The sequence below is a fragment of the Eleutherodactylus coqui genome, chromosome 7 (genome assembly GCF_035609145.1).
Source record: "Eleutherodactylus coqui strain aEleCoq1 chromosome 7, aEleCoq1.hap1, whole genome shotgun sequence".
Taxonomy (NCBI): domain Eukaryota; kingdom Metazoa; phylum Chordata; class Amphibia; order Anura; family Eleutherodactylidae; genus Eleutherodactylus; species Eleutherodactylus coqui.
In genome coordinates this window covers 9842466-9864182 of record NC_089843.1, presented here as the reverse complement: position 1 = coordinate 9864182, position 21717 = coordinate 9842466, and the positions used below count along the sequence as shown (strand labels likewise).

The 21717-nt window shown below is 44.9% G+C and overlaps 1 protein-coding gene across 1 annotated transcript in view; it reads left to right on the top strand.

Annotated features, from left to right (window-relative positions):
• The window catches only part of SIGLEC1 (sialic acid binding Ig like lectin 1), a 114230-nt gene that overhangs the window by 47512 nt on the left and 45001 nt on the right, over positions 1-21717 (top strand). Inside the window, exons 11-13 of the mRNA XM_066572863.1 lie at positions 3915-4166; positions 18670-18963; positions 20664-20918. Of these exons, the coding sequence (XP_066428960.1) occupies positions 3915-4166; positions 18670-18963; positions 20664-20918 (801 nt within the window). The remainder of the gene's footprint in view (positions 1-3914; positions 4167-18669; positions 18964-20663; positions 20919-21717) is intronic.

Genomic DNA, 21717 nt, shown 5'->3' with positions numbered 1-21717 from the left:
CGAAGAACAGGCCAAAGAGTCAGGATGAGGGGGAGAAAAAGTTAAGAAGTAACTTAGAAGAACTTGAGTAGAACTAGGTACAAGCAGACAAGGTGAAGTCACACAGACTCAACGGGGGGATTCCTTCCTTTCCTGGGTAATTTCCTCTTTATAATCCCCACTTCCTCGCCCTCAGTGCTGGGTCAACTTTTTCCCATATCTCCCAGCGAAGCACTTTTACAAGTATGTCCTCTAATCACAGAGGCCGGGCCTCAACCAATAACTAAAATCTGGCCACATGGTGAGCCCTGGCTCCTACCACTCACACTTAGCAACATCATCCATGGTCACTGGTTGGCTGTTCTCTGAAGGTCTTTTTCTAGCACATTGTAGCCTATTCTGCTTATTATCCCATTAGTGACTGCCAATACGCCTTTTTACTGACTTCACTAATGGACTTTAAACCTGTACATCTTTGTAAGGCGATGGCTTGGCTGACAACTGACAGCCAGGTTCCTGCTTTAAGGAAAAACCTCAGAACCTGGCAGTTTAATCCCTTACATGCCACAATCAATAACTGCAGCATGTAAGCAGATAAAAGGGTGAGAGGGCTTCTTCTGTCACCCATCGGCACCCCACAGTACAATACCAATGGGTTTGCATGACAGCCGGAAGCCTGACAAAGGCTTCCATGTCTGCCATATAACTCAGTCCATTAGACCCCGCCTCCAGCAGGGTCCAATAGCTGCTGTCATAGGCTTAGTAGAATGCACTACATAAGTAATGCAGTGTACTATCCTAGCAATTGAACAATCACATCTTCAAGTCTCCTTGAGGGACTAAAAAATATCATCTAAAAAGTTCATTAAATTTTAATTGAAAGAAAAATAAAACATTTTAAGAATGAATTTACATTTTTCATCCTAAAAAGCATTTTAAATGGATAAAATACCCCCCACCCCTAAAATTTTAGAAAAGCAGCACATAATAGGCCCTAGTGCATTCATAATGACCCAGGCAATGAACATGTTTTGTTATCTATTGTGCTTTTTGATCGACCTAAAAGGTTTTTAAACAGTAACTCCAGAATTGCTATTTTCTTTTGTTTGCTACCAAAAAAAGCGCAATTAAAAAAAATCCAAAAGTCCCATGTACCTCAGAGTGGTATCAAAAAAACTACAACTCTTCCTGCAAAAAACAAGACCTCGGGGTCTCTGAATGCAGCGATGCAGAGTCACTTCTCCATAAACCCGGTGTCGCATAATCGTGCCAGTCAGATAGTAAACTGGCAGGTTATTTTTACTGAATGGTGAACGCCATGAAAACAAAACCCAAAACAATGGGGACATTTCTGGGGGATGTTTCCAACCCACCACCTTACCGACCCCACCCCCCAAAAAATTGAGTAAAATTTGTACAATACATCAGATGTACCCCACCATCAAAACATACAACTTGTCCCAAAACAAATCCTGCCGTGTCAGCGAATTGTGGCTCTTGCAATGTTACAATAAAAATTTGCTTTGTCCTTAAGGCTGAATGCCTACAGCCCGGCCGGGTCAGGTTCTGACTGTGAGATCTCGCAGCGGAATCAGCCCCTGTGCCTCCCCCCCCCCCCCCCCCCCCCCCGTGCCTTGGCATTGACCCCCGCGTTCCTTCATGTTGTCCTCTCTCTGCTCTGCAGATGTACTGGCTGGCGCTCCGCCGCAGATGCACAGTGCAGAGAGTCACACTGGCAATAACGCAGATCTGCTGCGACTCTAGAAGGAGGACTGTAACCCTGTGAGTGCTGCCAAATATCACAGCGGTGCATATTAACGGAATGCCCATAAAGTACAGTGTATGACTGACACCCTGAAGACAGCCACTTGGTGGGTGGTACTAGACTACTATTTAGTAAAAAACTATAATTGTCATCTCCGCTTCACAATTTTGATGTGTCACCCTCATATCCTGCTCAGCGATGCTCCCGGCCACAGACTGTGCAGGTAACTGCATCACCGCTCCACTTAGTCACATGGGTTGTGTTGCAGTTCCCTACACAGCAGGTTGTTGGTCACGCTGCTGCTGCAGAGAATATGCGTAGATGCCCGAAGACCGTTGTACTGAATTCATGAAGCCCCGCCCTCTCTTCCTGACCCCTTCTCCATCAATGATGTACTTGATAAAGTCCCGAATAGGACGAAACGCGTTGTACAAATAAAAACGGAGGTTTACTATAACCATTGGTTACCAGAGAATAACTTTTTCCTGAAGGAGCGCGGATTTTCTTTTTCTTTATACTTTGCTTTTTTGACACGGATCCATAAAGGGATACGGTGATAAATCTGCTGGCTCTCCTTGTCTCTAGCCTGACAGGATTTAAAGGAACTCTGGAGGAGGATTATATATATATATTCAAAGCACACGTGGATATGGGGTGTTAGTGGGTCCCTATACAGGGTCCTGCTATACACCGGGGTAAGTGTATACCCTGCATATTCGGCCAAATAGGCATCAATTTTTACTGGATTTTATCCTGTGAGCGCTGTCCTTATATATATATATTTTGCTATATTTTGATCCATACAATATACATGGTGCAAAGGTACAGAGGAGAAGGCTGAATGACATCTGCTTAGCTTGCAGAAGAGAAGGCTGAGAGGAGACTTAATAGCTGCCTACAAATATCTGAGGGGCTGTTACAGTGCAGAGGGATCATCCCTATTCTCATCTGCACAAGGAGAGACTAGAAGCAATGGGATGAAACTGAAAGGGAGGAGACACAGATTAGATATTAGACAGTGAGGGGGATCAATGAGTGGAACAGGTTGCCATGGCAGGTGGAGAGTTCTCCTTCAATGGAAGTGTTCAAATATCTGTCTGGGACTATTAATCCTGCATTGAGCAGGGGGTTGGACCCAATGACCCTGGAGGACTTGATGACCCTGGAGGTCCCTTCCAACTCTGCGATTCTAGGATTCTATGGTCACATGCCCTTCCATATTCAGATATATGACAGACAGAGGTGCAGTCAGGGTGAGATGACTGGGGGGGGGGGGGGGCTTCATTTTGGCAAAAAGAACTCTCCATGGACAAAAAGCGCATTAGTAAATTGCTAATAATCACATTTCTATAGCAATTTTTAATATTAAAGAGGTTGTGCAGAGAGGCAAAATTCTTACCAGACCTGTGTCTGTACCTCCCTTTCTGTCTGCTGCTGACTCTAGGTCACACAGCATGGTTCTAGGGGCATAACTTCTAGTCCCTAATGTAAAATCTATACCAGGCCCCCCTAACTATAATGCTTCATTTATAGTACTAGTCTCTTCATATGGGGAAAGGGACCTTATGGGTCCCCTAAAGTTCAAGGTCCCAGATGCGACTTCATGCTCTGAACGCATTATAATTAAGCCTCTGCATGATCCCTCTTTGTGCCCATTAAATCATTGGAGAGAACTGGCTGTTCAGCTCATCTTAATAACTAAGCCTACCTCCTCCTCTGCATCTGTATTGGGCTGGCTTGATTAATATGAGCCGAACAGCTCTTCCTCCTCCGAAGACGTGAAGAACACTTAGAGGGTCTATAACACTTGACTCAGTGTTGGAACTTGGTCTGGGTAAGGATTTTGCCTCTTTGGCCAACCCCTTCAATTGTAAAGTGGCCAACTCCTTTAATGTGACTGCCTAGGATGAGACCTCTCCAGTAAAGGGGTTGCATGAAATTATAAGAAATAGGGTGTGTCTTTCTTTCCTGAAACACCACCAGTCCAAGGGCCATGACCGATGTAGCAGCTCAACCACTTGATGGAGGTTAAGATACATGTTTTACCTGATGTAGCCCATGCATAATATTACCAACAGTAACTGCAGGTCAAACTGGTCCCGTTGTCTATGGAATATTTGTTTACTTTTATTAAACAGTAACCAAAAATTTCTACTTCATTAAATAATAGCGGCGAAGATAATTGTGTCTCCACCGGGTGACGTTCAAGAGGGAGACGGAGTAAATCTAACCTGCTATCTCAAGACCATATCTGAAGACAGAAACTACTCATACAGCTGGTATAAGGAGAATGTCCTGCAAGGAGACAGCAGTCTCTTCGAAATCCCACAAGTCTCCAGTTTGGATTCCGGATTTTATTATTGCAAGGCATGGAGCAATGAGAGCAGCAAGAGCTCAGCGGTGGTCAGCCTGAATGTAGCATGTGAGTATGAAGGGGCCCTTTGATTTGTGCAATCATTTGTAACAATGAAAATGTCCAAATCACTTCTGGGAGTTTATAGAAACATGAGACTCATATTGATGTCATGAAACAAGGCTGCAGGCGGCCAGTTTGGAGGTCCCCTGGTTGCCCAAGACCGCTGGTGCAGAGTCTAACTGGGTTGTACTGGTTCTTAAGCTGAAAGGGCAAAGTCATGCTGCATTACACTAGTCATGGTCCCTTTTTCTGCATACACTGGCAACGACAACACTAAGGACACATGACCAGGTTACAGCCATACAGGTTCTGGTGAGGGGAACATTTGGAAGTGTGCCAGATCAGCAGACGTAGACTAGAGGGCCTGGTCATAACTGTTGTACTGAACCCAGAAGGAGCCGCCATTGCAGAAACAATTAACAGTCTTCATTTCAACAAGAAACAGAAGTTATCCATTCATATGAACCCTCAACAGTTTTAAACCCATTAGCCTGGGAAAGAACATCCCTCAGTCCCATTTACATGAGGAGGGTTCAACAGTCCTTAACTGGGAACACCTCGGCTTCAGGCCAGTTGAAATGGAATAGCAGTACTAACCTCTAATTACTGACATGGCTTTATTTTTGCGTATGCACTAGAGATGAGTGAGCATACTCGCTAAGGGCAATTGCTCTATCGAGCATTGCCCTTAGCGAGCAAAAGGTTCGGGTGCCGACGCAGGGGAGCGGTGAGTTGCAGGAGTGAGCAGGGGGGAGCGGGGGAGCGGGGGGTTGGGAGAGGGAGAGAGAGATCTCCCCTCGGTTCCTCCCCGCTCTCCCCCACAGCTCCCTGCCCGCCGCCATCTCCGTGCATTTATGTAATGGTTACAAGGAATTATGATTTATAGGTGTAAAAACCACTAGTCAGTTTTTTAAGTAATTTTATATAAAACAAACTTAATTTTATGCTCTACTTGTATTTAAATATGACTCATTTTAGATTCATGAGTTTTGTTACCATTTTTTTTAGAAAATCACATGAGATCAATAATCAGTCTGTTTCTTAAAATTTTAAACAAAATCATCAAATCAACTTATAATTATAAAGCCTTAATAGTTGCTCTGATAACCTACATACAATGAACTGCTGTACTGCTAATAGAAAAACACCCGCAAGGCACCAGTTCCCGCCAATCATACACGGTCCGGGCATACGCGTTTCTTCCATAGCATGTGTGGGCGTTCTCTGAAGCTTCAGTGGGCATGGCTGGCATCTTCTTCTTTGTTTCACCTCTTCTTCTTGAGCTTCTGGACGGTCAGGCATATCAGGCCCTGGTACTCGACTCAAACTCACTATCAACAGGCACAAATTCTCTTCTACTTTTAGAAGAATGTGGGCAATCACCTGAGTTTGTCGACCGTTTTCTTTTGCGTGAAGTGCTGGGTTCCATTTTATGTTTTTCATGTAATTATTACTAAGAAAAAAAGTCAAATTGAAACAAAATGATTGCAAAAAAGTCACATAAATACCGACATGGGGTCTGTGAGGCCCACTAAAAATTTCAAAAAGTTTTTACTCACCAATTTTGCCAGTGCCGACAAGTAAATCACCACCAACGGACGCAGTGCATCTAAACTCAAGGCTACTAGAAATTGCATATGCATCGCGTGCGGGGGAGGTATTTGATTTTAGTACTTTAGCCAGGCCTGAGAGGCCCCCATGTCAGTACTTAAAGGTTAAGAATGGGAGGAACAGGGGGCCCAGGTGAAGCCCGCTTTCCTAAAGTCTTTTCAATCTGGTCTTACTGGTTCCCCCGCTATCTGTAGGACGTTTGCTGCAGCTCACACTGTCACACTCAAGAGAGAAGCCTTTAAACTCTGTCTGCAGCTTTGCTGCTCACTCAGCTCCCTACTTTTGGCTTTATCCCTGTTCAATAGACCCATTCCGTGTCCCGTCTCCTCTTAAAAATAGAGTGCAACAAAATCAAACAATCTTACTATAACATAAAAAATAAAACTTTTTCCCTTTACATTAATAAGACAGATCCCATCATTCGAGCCCGTTCCCCATTAGCCAGAATCATAGAATACCCATAGCAAACTTATATAACATGGTCAGCTATGTGCGGTCATAGGGAAAGTAGGGAGATGCCTACAGAGTTACTCTGGAAATGTGGGAATCAATGGTCACCATGTTGACTTTGATTTGATGAGATGAGTCAAGGGGGAGGTAATGATTCTCCTTGCGGAGAGCTCCAAGCTCTAAGGAAAAAAATCAACAACAAACCATAACATAATAGGGTGGGTGGGACACTGCTCGTCCAGCTACTGCCCTGGGACCCCTCACTTCTTCCCACCTATGTTTCTATATCACCTCTTAAGAGCCAGCCTGCCTGCCAATTAGATAAGAGACTACTCTTTACCTTAGGGTCATTTCATGCAGGATGACCTGTTGGTTGCAGATGCCCCATAGGTTGTCCCAGTTCTGGTTGCTTTTACAGAGAAACAATCATCACTAGTGAATGGAGGGGGAGCGGGCCGGGGATCGTTCCGGTAAACAGGCAGTCCTTCATAGATGAATGCTTGCCTGTTTACACAGGCCGATCTGTTGTTTAGTTTTCTGTATGTAGAAACTCAATAAAGAAAGAGAATCAAAGTTCTCCTTGTTCATCATTCAGTTGGGGCATACATTTACACAGAATAATATCATTCAGATTTCCACTGGATGTGGGAATCTGAACAATTTATCAGCCTCTGTAAAAGGGCCCTTACACCCATCTTCCTTCTGACTGCAGGTGACTCCAGGTCCTACAGCCCACTAGCTACCCCAGTTTAACCCCTACTACCACCCTATTAGTCTTGTTTGGGCATTTAAGACAAACCAGAATAACCATGTACAGACAGCTGCGTCACCTCATTAGTGTACAGAAGGGGTGGGGCTGGCTGGGTGAGAGGCCATCAATGTGAGTCCAATGGGGTAATTCTCCTCCTAGTGGAGAACGCCATGAGAGTGTAGAGAGTTTTATAGGCCATGCAATGTTGCTTGGAAAAAAAACTATCCGGGGACCAATGCATGACCTATAAGACTCATTACACTCTCATGGCACTCTCTGCCAGGAGAAATATTACACCCCCAACCCTCATGTTGACTGTCAAGTAACCAACCAGAACCCTACTGTGCGCTGATAAGGGGCAATAACCCTGAAACAGCTGTTTGCACATGAGTATTCCGCTTTGGCCTACATCCCGACTTATGTTGTAAGGCCTGCCGAAATATTGGATGTTGATTTATAATATAGTGCTGTGGAAGACTATTACATTGCTTATTTATATATTGGAGAAGATGGGAAGGGGCTTTTCCTGGATCTCCATAGTAATTTTGTCTGTAAGATAAGCTGAACTTTAAGTCTCCATGCAAATGTACCGACCTGATCCCTAAGACATAACCCTTATTGGTATAAATAAAGGGTTTATGGAATGACCAAGAGATGTTGTACAAAGATCTAAGTATACTACATTTAGCACACCTACAGGATAACGTGTGCCCAGGGGCTCAGGGACACAAGTGTCAATGACTTCATCTCCGGTGATGATAGCCGAACAGCCGATACACCATCACCAGGGCAGAGCTTTATTGACGCAGAGTCCTTATATATATCGGACTGCAGCCCACTAACCCCTCTTCAAGGGAAACAATAGTGTAGTTGTGTGGTGCAATAATAACTCGCACATAGCTAATAAATAGCGCAGTATCGTTCCAAGCACTAATATATCGATATGTCCCAGAGTATCTCCCTTACATATACCGGATAAACGTTGATAACCCGATCCACAATTACAGACACAGCATTCAATCTAATAGTGCGTGATCAAAGAAGATGTATAGAGAAGATAGAAGGTGTGCCAACCAATGACAGTTGTCACATGATCCCGCGTGCGTCCTTGCATCACGCTGGCAGCAGCCTAAGGGTGTGGTGATGCCATAGCTATATTCTAAGATGGAACTTCAAGACTAGGGAGCATAAACCACACCCTTACCTACCCATGTGATCTGATGACGCGCATCACAGCCGCGGTGCATTCGGTCACATGATCAGAGGAGACGCATACCCGATTCCCTACTAACGCTCCCATAGAATCCAAGATGCCAAACAGCAGTACGTGTTTCAGTAGGTAAAGGGTAAGTATTAATCCATCCCATTCGTCCCATCTTATTCAAGAAGACTTCAGATGGGGAGTAAAAAAATAGTCAAAGAATAGAGCTGGTGCCCCATATCGCAACGGCAAAAGGAATACACCGATTAATGAGATCAGAGAATCAATAAAAGGATTATTAAACATTATATAATGGAGGCCAACGAACATACAGAGACCAGTACTGTGGTGGAGGTCCTAATGGAATCAAATATAAACCACAAGGAGAAGTGTACAAAACAATAACTTCCTTAAGAGGGGGGAGGGGGAAAAGAGGAAGAACAGACAATGTTGAATGGCACAAGAACCCCCACTGGGATAAGGCTCATCTTTTACTTAAAGGAAACAATAAAGTGACAGATATTCATCAAGGCCTCTTGGGGAAATCAATTCTGTAGATCCATTCGCATTCCTTCTGTAGCAATTAGAGATGAGCGAACGTACTTGTCCGAGCTTGATGCTCGTTCGAGTATTAGGGTACTCGAGATGCTCGTTACTCCAGGCGAGCACCACGCGGTACTCGAGTCAATTCCATTTCCTTCCCTGCATGTTTTGCGCCATTTTCTGGCCAATAGACATGCAGGGAAGGCATTGCAACTTCCTCCTGTGACGTTCCAGCCCTATCCCACCCCCCTGCAGTGAGTGGCTGGCGAGATCAGGTGACTGCCGAGTGTATAAGGCAGCCCCACCCGCTGCTCGCCTCAGACACACGCTGGCAGAGATTAGGGAGGGTGCTGTTGCTATAGTTAGAGTGTTGGCGTCTTCAAGAACCCCAATGGTCCTTCTTAGGGCCACATCTGACCGTGTGCATTACTGTTGTGGCAGCAGGGAGCAGTTTTGCACAATTTTTTTTTTCATCTTGGGCTCTGCAGACTATTGCGTTGTCAGTCTGCAGTCAATTAGGGGCAGAGTTTGGGGCAGTACTGGTGAGGCAGGGACAGTGGTAGTGTAGAATCCTGTCAACAAGTACCCCAAAAAAGCTCCTCCTTAGGGCTACCTGTGAGTGTGTGCATTACTGTTGTAGTGGGTCACTATTAGCCAGCTAAGCGTTTCTGCAGCCCAGTGTATAATTTTTTCGGCCTTCAGTGTGCGTCACATAACCGCTGTGACCCTCCAAGTGCAGGCCAATAGTTGCTTAACTTTTTTTACACCGTTCTGTGCGTCCCGTGAACTTCACGCACAGCGTACGGCCACAGCCGCTGATAGAGGGAAAGACATATACACGCTATCTAGGCTGCTACAAACATCTGAAAAAAAAATCCTCCTTAGGGCTACCTGTTAGCGTGTGCAGTTTACTGCGTGTCCGCTGGGAGTTGTAGTGACTCACTATTAGCCAACTAGGCCTTTCGGCAGCCTAGCTTATAATTTTTTCGGCTTACAGTGTGCGTAACATGACCGCTGTCAGCCTCCAAGTGCAGGCCAATATTTGCCTAATTTTTTACACCGCTCTGTGTCTGCTGTATTCGAAATACACCATGCTGAGGGGTAGTGGTAGGCCTAGAGGACGTGGCCGTGGACGCGGGCGAGGACGCAGAGGTCCAAGTGAGGGTGTGGGCACAGGCCGAGTTCCTGGTCCAGGTGAATCGCAGCCGGCTGCTGCGGGATTAGGAGAGAGGCAAGTTTCTGGGGTCCCCAGCTTCATATCACAATTTATGGGTCCACGTGGTAGACCTTTATTACAAAATGAGCAGTGTGAGCAGGTCCTGTCGTGGATAGCAGAAAATGCATCCAGCAATGTATCGACCACTCTGTCTTCTGCGGGCCAACATGTATTTCCTCTCACGTAACCTCAGCTATCCGGGGCACTGCAATGGGATTTCTTTACGTACTGTCTGTGTGTTTCTGCTAGCCACCCATGCTGCGGGTGCACACAGACTTCCCATTGAGGTGTTTTACCTGTCTGTCCCCAAAACACTGACAGACTTGGGTAGGGTGCAGAGTGCAGATGGTTTACCCTTTGCGTTGTCGATGAGGTATCCGACACCCAAACAGAATGAGTAGTGTGTGGACACATGGAGTCCCCATTGCTGTGTCACTCGCAGCACCTTGGGCCACACAAGGTGTTTGCTGGGACAGATACTGACCCAGGGCCCGCTCACATACTTCCCACACCGAGTATTGCTGCATTGTAGAGATGTGTACAAGTGCTGGGCTGGCAGCTGAGTCCCCTTTATGCCCACGTTTGCAGCTCCTGACGGAGGTGGCACAGGATTGGATATTATCAATTCTCTACAGCATTGTGGGCTATCCCCCCCCCCCCGCCCCTTTCAAAGAGGGCCGCTGCCTGGCCCTGCCAACCCTCTGCAGTGTGTGCCTCCAGTTCCTCCTCATGGCAGACGCACTTATAAATAGACATGAGGGTGGTGTGGCTATGAGGCCAGCATGTGGCATGAGGGCAGCTGAATGCTGCGCAGGGACACTTTGGTGTGTGCTGCGGACACAGGGTCGTGCGGGGGGGTTGGGCAGCATGTAACCCAGGAGAAGAGGCAGCGGTGTGTCCCGCAAGCAGTGATTGTGCTTAGTTGGAGGTAGTGTGGTGCTTAGCTAAGGTATGCATTGCTAATGAGGGTTTGTGCGAAGTAAAAATTATTATGGCTTAATAGTGAGACCTGGGAACCTGAGATGCAGCCCTGCATGTTGCCCCTCGCCTGCCCTATCCGTATCTGTGTCGTTTCCATCACTTTCGGAGGTTTTGAAGATTTGCACAAATGAAAACCTTAGCGGAGCATGGGTGATATACAAAAATGCTCGAGTCGCCCATTGACTTCAATGGGGTTCGTTACTCGAATCAACTCTCAAGCATCGCGGAAAGCTCGACTCGAGCAACGAGCACCCGAGCATTTTGGTGCTCGCTCATCTCTAGTAGCAATCTTTTGTCCATATTCCCCAGTCTGCCTGATGATCTCAAAGATTCTATGCCTTGAAAGTGGATTGGCTCCAAGTCTCCCTTGTGGTATATATGGCCACATGTCCTTGTCCAAAAAAATTATGTGGGTAAGACCACCCAACAGTTCAGGAGATGTGGGGAATATCAGGAGAGCGGATTGTACCGCTCTCGCTAACCACATGCGCCAATACCACAATGGAAACCTAATTGCATAAAAAGGCACCGCGCTCCAAGGGTCCAAAGTATCACTAATACATGGTGCAATACATAAAGTTTTTTTTCCAATTCTATGCGTTTCGACACTAAAGTCATGCCTCTGTCAGACATACATAATAAATTAATACACATACATGCATATAAATTTACATAGAGGTGTCCGTCATGTGCCCATATCGGAGCATTAGGGAAACTCTCCTCCTGCAACATAGAACGATCACGAGACCTAACCATAGAACACAGCGTGCGTTCCAATGCTTTATTACACTTTATGGACAAGTTCTTTTGGGACAGAGAACGTCATACATATATGCATACTGCGGAGGGAATGGTATTCACTCCAAATAACAATCAGTATCAGAAAATACTTCATCTATTCATGTACATTGATCTATATACCTAAAAACTGTAAATACACGAGTAATGGAGATTAGAGTCATACTAACATCCAGTATCCAACTTCCTGAAATATATATATATATACACACACATGATAAAAAATAATTCATTAAATTAAATGACTAATTCAAATCTAAACATTTTTTGAGGTGTAAAATGGCCAAATGTTAAATGACACAGTGATATTATCTGATGACTAGACTATCCTGACCCCCACGGGGCGATTGTATGGACATGCTAAATGAAGTATATTTTATACACAGACATTGGGATTTAACCGGGTATCATTGTTTTTTACATTACATTTTTTCTACAACCTGGTTGAGTCCATGTGGCACCGAGGTCTTCAGACGGAATGTCCAACACATCTCTTTCTTACGTAATTCAGCGATGCATTTGGACACACGTTGCTTGAGCCGTGTGATTCTCAATCCCTTTCATTGACTGTTATGTTTCTCACCAAAATGTCCTGGTAAACTGTGATTTTTTTAGTTATTTTTAATATTGAACCTGTTTATTAAACATGGCCCGCAATTTGTTTTTTGTTCTCCCTATATATCTAATCCCACATGGGCATTCAACCAGATAAACAACATTTTGAATATCACAAGGCTTTCTTTGTTTGATAATTACAGTCTCCCCTCCAGATGTATTGGCGCATGTGGTTAGCGAGAGGGGTACAATCCGCTCTCCTGATGTTCCCCACGAACTGTTGGGTGGTCCTACCCACATCATTTTTTTGGACAAGGACATGTGGCCATATATACCACAACGGAGACTTGGAGCAAATCCACTTTCAAGGCATAGAATCTTTGAGATCATCAGGCTGGCAGGGAAATGTGGACAAATGATTGCTACAGAAGGAATGCGAATGGATATACAGAATCGATTGCGTTTCCCCAAGAGGCCTCAATGAATATCTGTCATTTAATTGTTTCCTTTAAGTAAAAGATGAGCGTTATCCCAGTGGGGGTTCTTGTGCCATTCAACATTGTCTGTTCTTCCTCTTTTCCCCCTTCCCCCCTTAAGGAAGTTATTGTTTTGTACACTTCTCCTTGTGGTTTATATTTGATTCCATTAGGACCTCCACCACAGTACTGGTCTCTGTATGCTCGTTGGCAGCATAAGAGAGCCTCCATTATATAATGTTTAATCATTAGAGATGAGCGAACGTGCTCGGCCACGCCCCTTTTTCGCCCGAATACCGCGAATTCCGAGTACTTCCCTACTCGGGCGAAAAAATTCGGGGGGCGCCGTGGCGGCACGGGGGGTAGCAGTGGGGAGTGGGGGGGAGAGGGAGAGAGAGAGGGCTCCCCCCTGTTCCCCGCTGCTACCCCCCGCACCGCCACGCCTCTCCCCGCCCCCCGGCGCCCCCCGAATCTTTGCGCGCGAGTACTGAAGTACTCGAAAATGGCGGTACTCGGGTGCGTAAGTACTTGTAACAAGTACGTTCGCTCATCTCTATTAATCATCCTTTTATTGATTCTCTGATCTCATTAATCGGTGTATTCCTTTCGCTGTTGTGATATGGGGCACCAGCTCTATTCTTTGACTATTTTTTTACTTCCCATCTGAAGTTTTCTTGAATAAGATGGGACGAATGGGATGGATTAATACTTACCCTTTACCTACTGAAACACGTACTGCTGTTTGGCATCTTGGTTTGTATGGGAGCGTTAGTAGGGAATCGGGTATGCGTCTCCTCTGATCATGTGACCGAATGCTGTGATGCGTGTCATCAGATCACATGGGTAGGTATGGGTGTGGTTTATGCTCCCTAGTCTTGAAGTTCATTCTTAGAATAAAGCTGTGGTGTCACCATGCCATTACGCAGGAACACGAGCGGGATCATGTGTCAACTGTCATTGGTTGCCCCACCTTCTATCTTCTCTATACATCTTCTGTGATCACGCACTATTAGATTGAATGCTGTGTCTGCAATTGTGGATCGGGTTATCAACGTTTATCCGGTATATGTAAGGGAAATACTCTGTGATATATAGATTTATTAGGGCTCAGAACGATACTGTGCTAACATCCCACCACTCTATTGTGGGTGGGTATGACATGCTGCACAAAGATTGGCTGAGATAACCGAGCCCCCCTGATGAGTGTTGTCAATCTGGGTTATATATGAACACACGGTTGGTGTGAATGATTAATGGTCTCCAGCCTACCATCAAGGCTGGTGACTCTGCCAAACTCTGCTATTATTTTCTTTTCTTTTTATTTATTATTTTTTGCTCTATTATCTGAGGTTTAGGATTAGTCTAGGTTATTTAACTAAGAGCAAGATAGGGTTCAGCCACAGATATTAATCTGAATGTAGGGTGGCAACTAGGTTCTTGGTTATCCAGGTCTGTTCATCTGAACTTGGTCTTAAACTTGATAAAGTCTCTCACTGATTATCCGACCTGTGAGGAACCTCTGCAGAGTTTCCTGCTCCCTATTCTGAGAGGTAGGATTTCTTTTCATTCAGAAAAAAAAATTTGGGGGATATTTATCTTTTTGTGCTGATAATATTCTAGGGTAAACTATAGCCACCACTTGTCATCCTTTGGATGTTTCTTCTTGCTATAGTAAATTGGTTTCTGATGAGCTGTTCATACAGAAACGCGTTGAAACCAACCAGAGAAGAAAATTCTTATAGACCCAAAGTATTCTCATCTATAAAATACAAATTGAGAAGTATTCCATTCCGATACCCTAGTGATGCAGGTGCCAGAGGTAATTCAGGAATTTGGCATTCCATCTGGTACCAGGGTGTATGAAGTAGTGCCCATCAGTTAATCTGAATATTGAAGTTGATTCTAGTATTGGGTACATTCCTTTGTTGCTCAGACAGATTACACGCTGATTAATGTGGTTCCCATTGACTAATCATTTAACCCTTTCCAATCCACTGTCTGACATCTGAAGACATTCTGATTGAAGGCTGTACAGCTCCGTTGTCGGAAGACGTCCGTCAGGGTATTCTTACTGTATATTACTGGCCACTCTGTTGTTGGGGGGCCTCTCCAGCATGTTCCATACCGCAGTATTGGCTCTAGCCAGCAGATGGCACCATTGTGTAATGGCTGAAAGAGAAAACTCCCTAGGAAACCCTCAATCCAAAATTGGATTGCAAAGGGTTAAGTTGCCCCAGGAATCACTATACTCAGTTTATCTGTATGTCATGTGCATAGTGTTCAAACAGTGTATCATCTAAAAGCTATTATTGCACCATACAACTACACTATTGTTTCCCTAGAAGAGGGGCTAGTGGGCTGCAGTCCGATATATATAAGGACTCTGTGTCAATAAAGCTCTCCCCTGGGGATGGTGTATCCGCTGTTCGGCTATCATCACCGGAGATGAAGTCATTGACACTTGTGTCCCTGAGCCCCTGGGCACACGTTATCCTGTAGGTGTGCTAAATGTAGTATACTTACCGGTAGATCTTTGTACAACATCTCTTGGTCATTCCAGACCGGGAAATCTATCGTCCATTTGTTGTAGTGTATATTCTAGGTGGTGGGTTACGTAGATACTTGTGTATACACATACTTATTGGCCCGGGAAAGATATTACATTTATTTATACCAATACAGGTTATGTTTTAGGGATCGCGCCAGAGATTTTGTTTATGATTTAAGTGACTCCTCTGCCTCAGTGATAATGCTTACATTTCCATGCAAGTCCAGAAATTGTCTTGGGCTTGCCCTAGACCAGAGATTGATTGGTGCTACTTTATGCATAAGGCTATAGCCCCCAATCTTTGGGACTGCTATGATACTGGTGGGTCATAACTGGAATCCAATGCCTGCAGAAAGTAAACTGAGTGCAGCTTAGAATATTGATAGGGATCTTCAGAGAAAGCATCCAGATCGAACCAAATGAGGTAGGTAATCCATGAGAGAATGAGAACTGTCTGGGAAAGAGAGGTCCCTGGGACATGCGAAAGGAGCTAGACAGAAGAGCCTATACAATACTCAAGCAACATTTATGTTCTCCATGTGACCTTAAACAGATTGCCCCAGTTCTAGCTGTTTTGCTGCAGGAAGCCGACAGCTTTGCACATTGAACAGTGGTCAGGAATGGTACTTCAGTCCTACTGAAATCAATGGGCCTCAGCCTGCAGTACCAACCTTGGCCACTGCACAATGTACAGCACTGTCTACTTCCTGCAGCAAAAGATCTAGGAGCAAGGCAACACCTTTACGTAGGCTCAAATAGAAAATAAGCTGGCCTCTACAAGAGGTAACACTGACCATCTTGGTTACCTTCAGTGGTAAATAGGTAAAAGTGTAATACAATATTTTAAAGTGTAAAACTATGTCTGGCGGTGGTTGATTTCTGGAGCAACAACAAAATCCTGACTCATGAGAGAGGCGCTCCCACCATGTATGCAGGACTGCATTGGTCTTTATGTCATCATCTTGATGACATCATGATGATGATAGGGAGAAACACAGGGCAGCAGCAAATACAATTTTTAGTAGGAAAATACACCACTGTGATGCATAGCCACATTAAATAATGCAAGGTTCTTAGTATATGGGATGATCAAAGTTTATTGGCCCAACTACCAAAGTCCGGGTGATTATGTTTCCAGATGGGTCCTAACACTAATACCAGGTGGTTTCATTATAACCTGGGAAAGATGGGTACCTACTAGAGATGAGCGAGTATACTCACTAAGGCTAACCACTGGAGCGAGTAGTGCCTGAGTCAAGTATCTGCTCACTCGTGTCTAAAGATTCGGGTGCCGGCGGCCAGCGGGGAGCCGCGGGGAGAGCGGGGAGGAACGGAGGGGAGATCCCTCTCTCTCCCTCTCTCCCCCCTGCTAACCACTGCAACTCACTTGTCACCCGCGCCAGCAGCCGAATCTTTAGAGACGAGCGGGCAGATACTCGACTAAGGCACTACTCGCTCTAGTAGTTAGCCTTAGCGAGTATACTGGCTCATCTCTAGTACCTACGTTTTGGCATCCATCTCTCTTGGGTATGAGCCTACAAATAAATCAAGAAAAATAAAATACCGATTTATATGGCCCAATTAACAGGAGGACAGGAGGTATATGGGTGGGAGTGCAGGACAAGGCGGAGGCAGCCGCGACTCCACCACCATACACACCGCACAAACAAAAAAAGGAATAAGTCAGCACTTCCCAAATACCAGAAAAAATGCTTCCTGCGCTCATGCAGCAGTCCTCACCTCCACAAAACAGCAAGGAGATTGTATCCAAAATATAAGTGCAACGCAATGCGTTTCGGTTTGGTTTTTACACACCGAAACGCGTCGCATTGCACTTATATTTTTTCTGTGATGTACTGAATCATTTTAAGGGAAATGACTTTTTAAGTGCACAATAAAAGGACCTCAGATGGGATACAATCTCCTCCCCTGCTGTTTTGTGGACGTCACGACTACTGCATGAGCGCAGGAAGCTTTTTTCTTTTATTCTGGTATTGACAATCCCCCATATATTGAATTCAGTTTGGGTTATGCTGAATGCTGCTCTCCATCTTATGGATAAGTGTGGACCTCTAAGGATATTGTGATAAGCCCTCCAGGACTCCGGCAGAGGGGCACCCGCTTTGCACCAGGTGAGTCTATTTCTATATTATTCCTATATTCATTTGTAACAATTGCTATCGTGGCGCTATCCTGATAAATCTATGTTTACACCTCCCAAATAGAAATCTACAGGTGCACGTAAAACTGTGGCCGCGACTAACTGTACCAGCAGGAACACGTGGCAACAGCACTCAAATACATTTTTAGTCACTGCCACAGTTTAATGGACACCTGCAGATTTCTGCTTGGGAAGTGCTGATGCCGTATTGCCACTAATGGCTGTCGTGCCAGCCTAAAGCACTATTGTGGCGCCAAAAAGTGTGATGGTGAGCGCTAATTGTATTATTATTGTTTGTGATTTGTTTGTTCGGACGCCGGTGCCCTTGGGCACAATTTGTAGTTGTGAGTGGTCAGGTGTGGAATAATACACAGAGCCAGAGATTTTGCTGAATTGCCGCTATTATTAAATAAGGCCGTGAGATGACGTCATTGTCTTCATAACATTCAGTGTCTAATGAATGATACTTAAATCGCAACATTGTAGCCACCCGTGTCTAACTCCTCCATACACTGGCAGCTTACTCTGGATGTCTTCTCTCTACCCTTCTTTGTATTTATGTCTCTTTATTTCTTTATCTCCCTCTCTTCATATTTACGTCTCTTATTTTCCCTCTCTTCACTGTCCTAGCTGTCTTTCCTCAGTTACGCAGTTTCTCAGATTTTTCTCTTGTTTCTCTCTTTCTTTCTCTGTCATGGCTGTTCTCTCTGTCTCTTTTCACTTCTCTCTTCTGCCTGGAACTTTCTTTTCTCCAGTCGGGCGCTTCTTTTTTTCTCTCTGGCACTTGATTTGCCGGGTGCGTCTCACTCACTAGATCACTAGATCACTCAGGCTCACTCTCTGGCACTTGCTTTGCCTGGTGGGTCTCACTCACTAGATCACTCAGGCTCACTCTCTGGCTCACTCTGGCTCCTGTTACCACTGTCTGGCTATTTATAATGTTTGTCACCTGACCAGTTTGCAGCCAATCACAGCCTGTCTGGTTGCTAGGCTACCTCCTCACCTAAGTCTCTATGCATTTTTTTCTATCTTGTGCAGGCAGCTAATAAAAGTCCTAACTGGTTGCTAGGTTACCTGCACCCCTGGTGTAAAGTGACTCAGATTAAACTGGTTATTATATTACATATTCCTTTTTTGCTTGCTGGATGATGATAATAACATTGTGTCTCATACAATCTGTGCCTAAAGCCACACATTTCCTTGCCTTGCACTGTACAGATGCACCAAGACGTCTGCAGGTGATGTCCTTCCAGGACACGGCTGAGGGAACATCCGCCTTCATTCGTTGCTCTGCAGACAGTTTCCCATCAGCGGAGATGTCCCTTTACAGAGACGAGCAGCTGGTGGCTTCCAGCAGATACAAGGCCTCTGAGCGATACCAGGTGACATCGTCCCGGAATGAGCTGATGGTGAATATTAAACCTCTAAGGCTGGCAGATGAAGGGACATATAACTGCAGCTGCAGGAACAGCGTTGGATCAGCATCTCAGGCAGTCCACTTCAGTGTGCAGAGTAAGGTCCTCTACTGTAGAGGTTGTTTTATCTTCCCATGGTCTACCATGATATCTGAAGCTGTCCTCAATGCTCATTCAGTATATCAAGTCACATTTCATGTTATTAACTCTTTCACCTGGTAAAAAGCTCCCTTCCTAAAGAGCTGGGCTCAGCTTGGCCTCCCCAGCATGTCACAAGGACTCTTCTTCCCCACTGCAAAGTTAGTAAAGAAAAAAGGGAGATTGACCTTTTCCTTCAAGAAATAGTGAGGAAGGTGAGCAACCTGTCACTAAGCCTTCTTGTCTCAGAATAAGAAGGTATGATGGTTTGAAACAACATTGGCGGGGAAGGGGGAAGTTCCTTTTGGATAATTCCTACTGAAACCCTATGATCTATTAACAACCCTGCTTGAAGTACGGCCACATAATACTAGTACCACCTCTGTGGCCAAATAAGGTAATAATGTGCTTTCTGTGGCCCCACTTACTAACAGTGCCTTCTATGTAGCCCCACTTATGAACAGTGTCTTCTCTGTGACCCCCCATTTACAACAATGCCCCCTTTGTGGCCCCATTTCATAACAGTGCCTTCTTTGTGGGCCAACTTACTAAGAATGTCTATTCTGTGGCCCCACTTAATACTGCCCCCCCCCCCCCCCATCCCACTGCCGGAGCCCAGGGCTACTAACTCTGTCCAGTAGGAGCCTCTTCACACACACAGTTCTTGCTGAATGCTGCAGACTCTAAGGACCATAACCGGACTCCTCCACCCATCTCTGGCACTTAGTACTGTATGTTTGGAGAGAAAGGGAGGAGTCAAGTTATTCTATGTACACAACATGCTGTCTGGCAATCCCTATGTTTTATGAAGAGGCTTCTACTGCAGTAATGTTGGTTGGTGTTAATAGAGCCTGGACAGAATTTTGGTGGAGGGGGTCCTCGAAGCAAGTCATCAGTGAGGTGGGAGCACCCAGCCATGGGTACCTATTCCCTTTGGGGTCCCTGGGCAGCTGAACTGTCTGCACTGGCGATACGTCCGCCTTGGTATTACACTTTGCTGAGTAGATTTCAATATACCAAATATTTAGTCCTCATGGAAGATAATCAGTCTCCAGGGGTCTCTGGCAGCAGCTTGTTCCCCTGACTGCATTAAATAAATCTTGGTAATTTGTGTAGCGTCAACTTATTCCGCAGCGCTTTCAGGTAATTATTACTTATTACCCCCCACCCAGCTGGGTTCTCATTTTACCGACCTCGGAAGGCTGAGTCAACCTAAATCACGCGGGGATCGAACTTGCAACCTTCAGGTCGTAGACGAGGCTCATACATCAATGTCACGCATTAAGAACACATACACACTTAGCAAACTGCATACCTTACTGCATATATGGGGAATCGGGAAGCAGAGCTGTCGGAGATGCATGGGCACCTGAAGTCAATGTACAGATCAAAATTGTGCAATGAAGATTAACCATTAATGTTCTGTCTTCTGATATGTTAAGAATTTTAAGGACGCTTCCTATGAATTCAATGACAGCTCAACTTTTATATTTTTTGCCATTTGTGATCTGAAAGAATACTTTCCAGTCTTAAAACGTTAGCCAGTACATAGACATGAATTTACTAACCCAAGTCGATGGACACTCTCATGGCTGCTATTAGAGGTGGCTACCCTACTTCTGAGGGACACTCAAAACCAAAGTATTACTTCCTTTCTAGCTGCAAGAGTCCTGGTGTCTCCATCTACAGAGGTTCTGGAAGCTTCTCGGGTGACATTGACGTGTAACTTAATGAAGCCACAGTTGGAGGAATTAGAAATTGTTTGGTACAAGAACAGCAGATGGTTTAAGAAGACTGCGGACAACTCTCTGGTGCTTGACAATGTAAAGGACACTGACAGCGGGTATTATCACTGCGCCGTGCAGGGAGCCGAGGACCATGGTGTTTCTCCATCCATCTTCCTTCATGTGTCCTGTAAGTACGTTTTATAATGCAGATGTTTGAACCAAAATAATCCAAAATTAAAGCGATTTATAAATTTAATCATAATTTGATTAAATCTGAGCAATAAGGCCAATTAAAAATATAATGCATCTATAAGGACTCCAACTTTACACCCGAGTATTAAATTGTACCCTCTGGGGGGGGGGCAGAATTGTTCCTGCCATAACTGATATAACATCCAATGACTTTTTCCTTCAGGGCTCCTGAGCTTTTGTAGTTTGTGAGACGACAGTATTGAGTATTTAAAGGGGCGTCCAGATTTATAAATCTTTGTCATACACCCTATTATGGAATTTTGGGTTCATGGGAGAAGGGGGTCGGTCTCCAAGACCCAAATCTCTTGATCTCAGTGGAGAATGTTCTTTCTCTTGCACTGTCCTACATTCGAAAGAGAACCCACTGATGTGAATGAAAACTGTGTAATATCTGATTTCTCCTGTGGGGGCGCTGTAGAAAAATTAAACAATTGCTGCCCGTTTTTCCCACAGATAGCAGTTGATGAGTGGCGGTCTCAGCAGGAGGACATATTGTGGTCTACTTATTGTCAAGGAACCATTCTAACAAGTGGGGATTGCCCACATTGGGGAACAAACCCCTTTAATAGTTTACTGGCCAACTCAAATAATAAAACCTACAGGTGCTTATATCTCTGCACAATATCTCATTTTGAACAGCAGTTAAAGGGATTTTCACTAGCATATTTGGCGCCATGTGCTTTCCTTGTTAATTCAGCTAATGATCCCATTCTAGTCTATGGGGCTATGTAGAC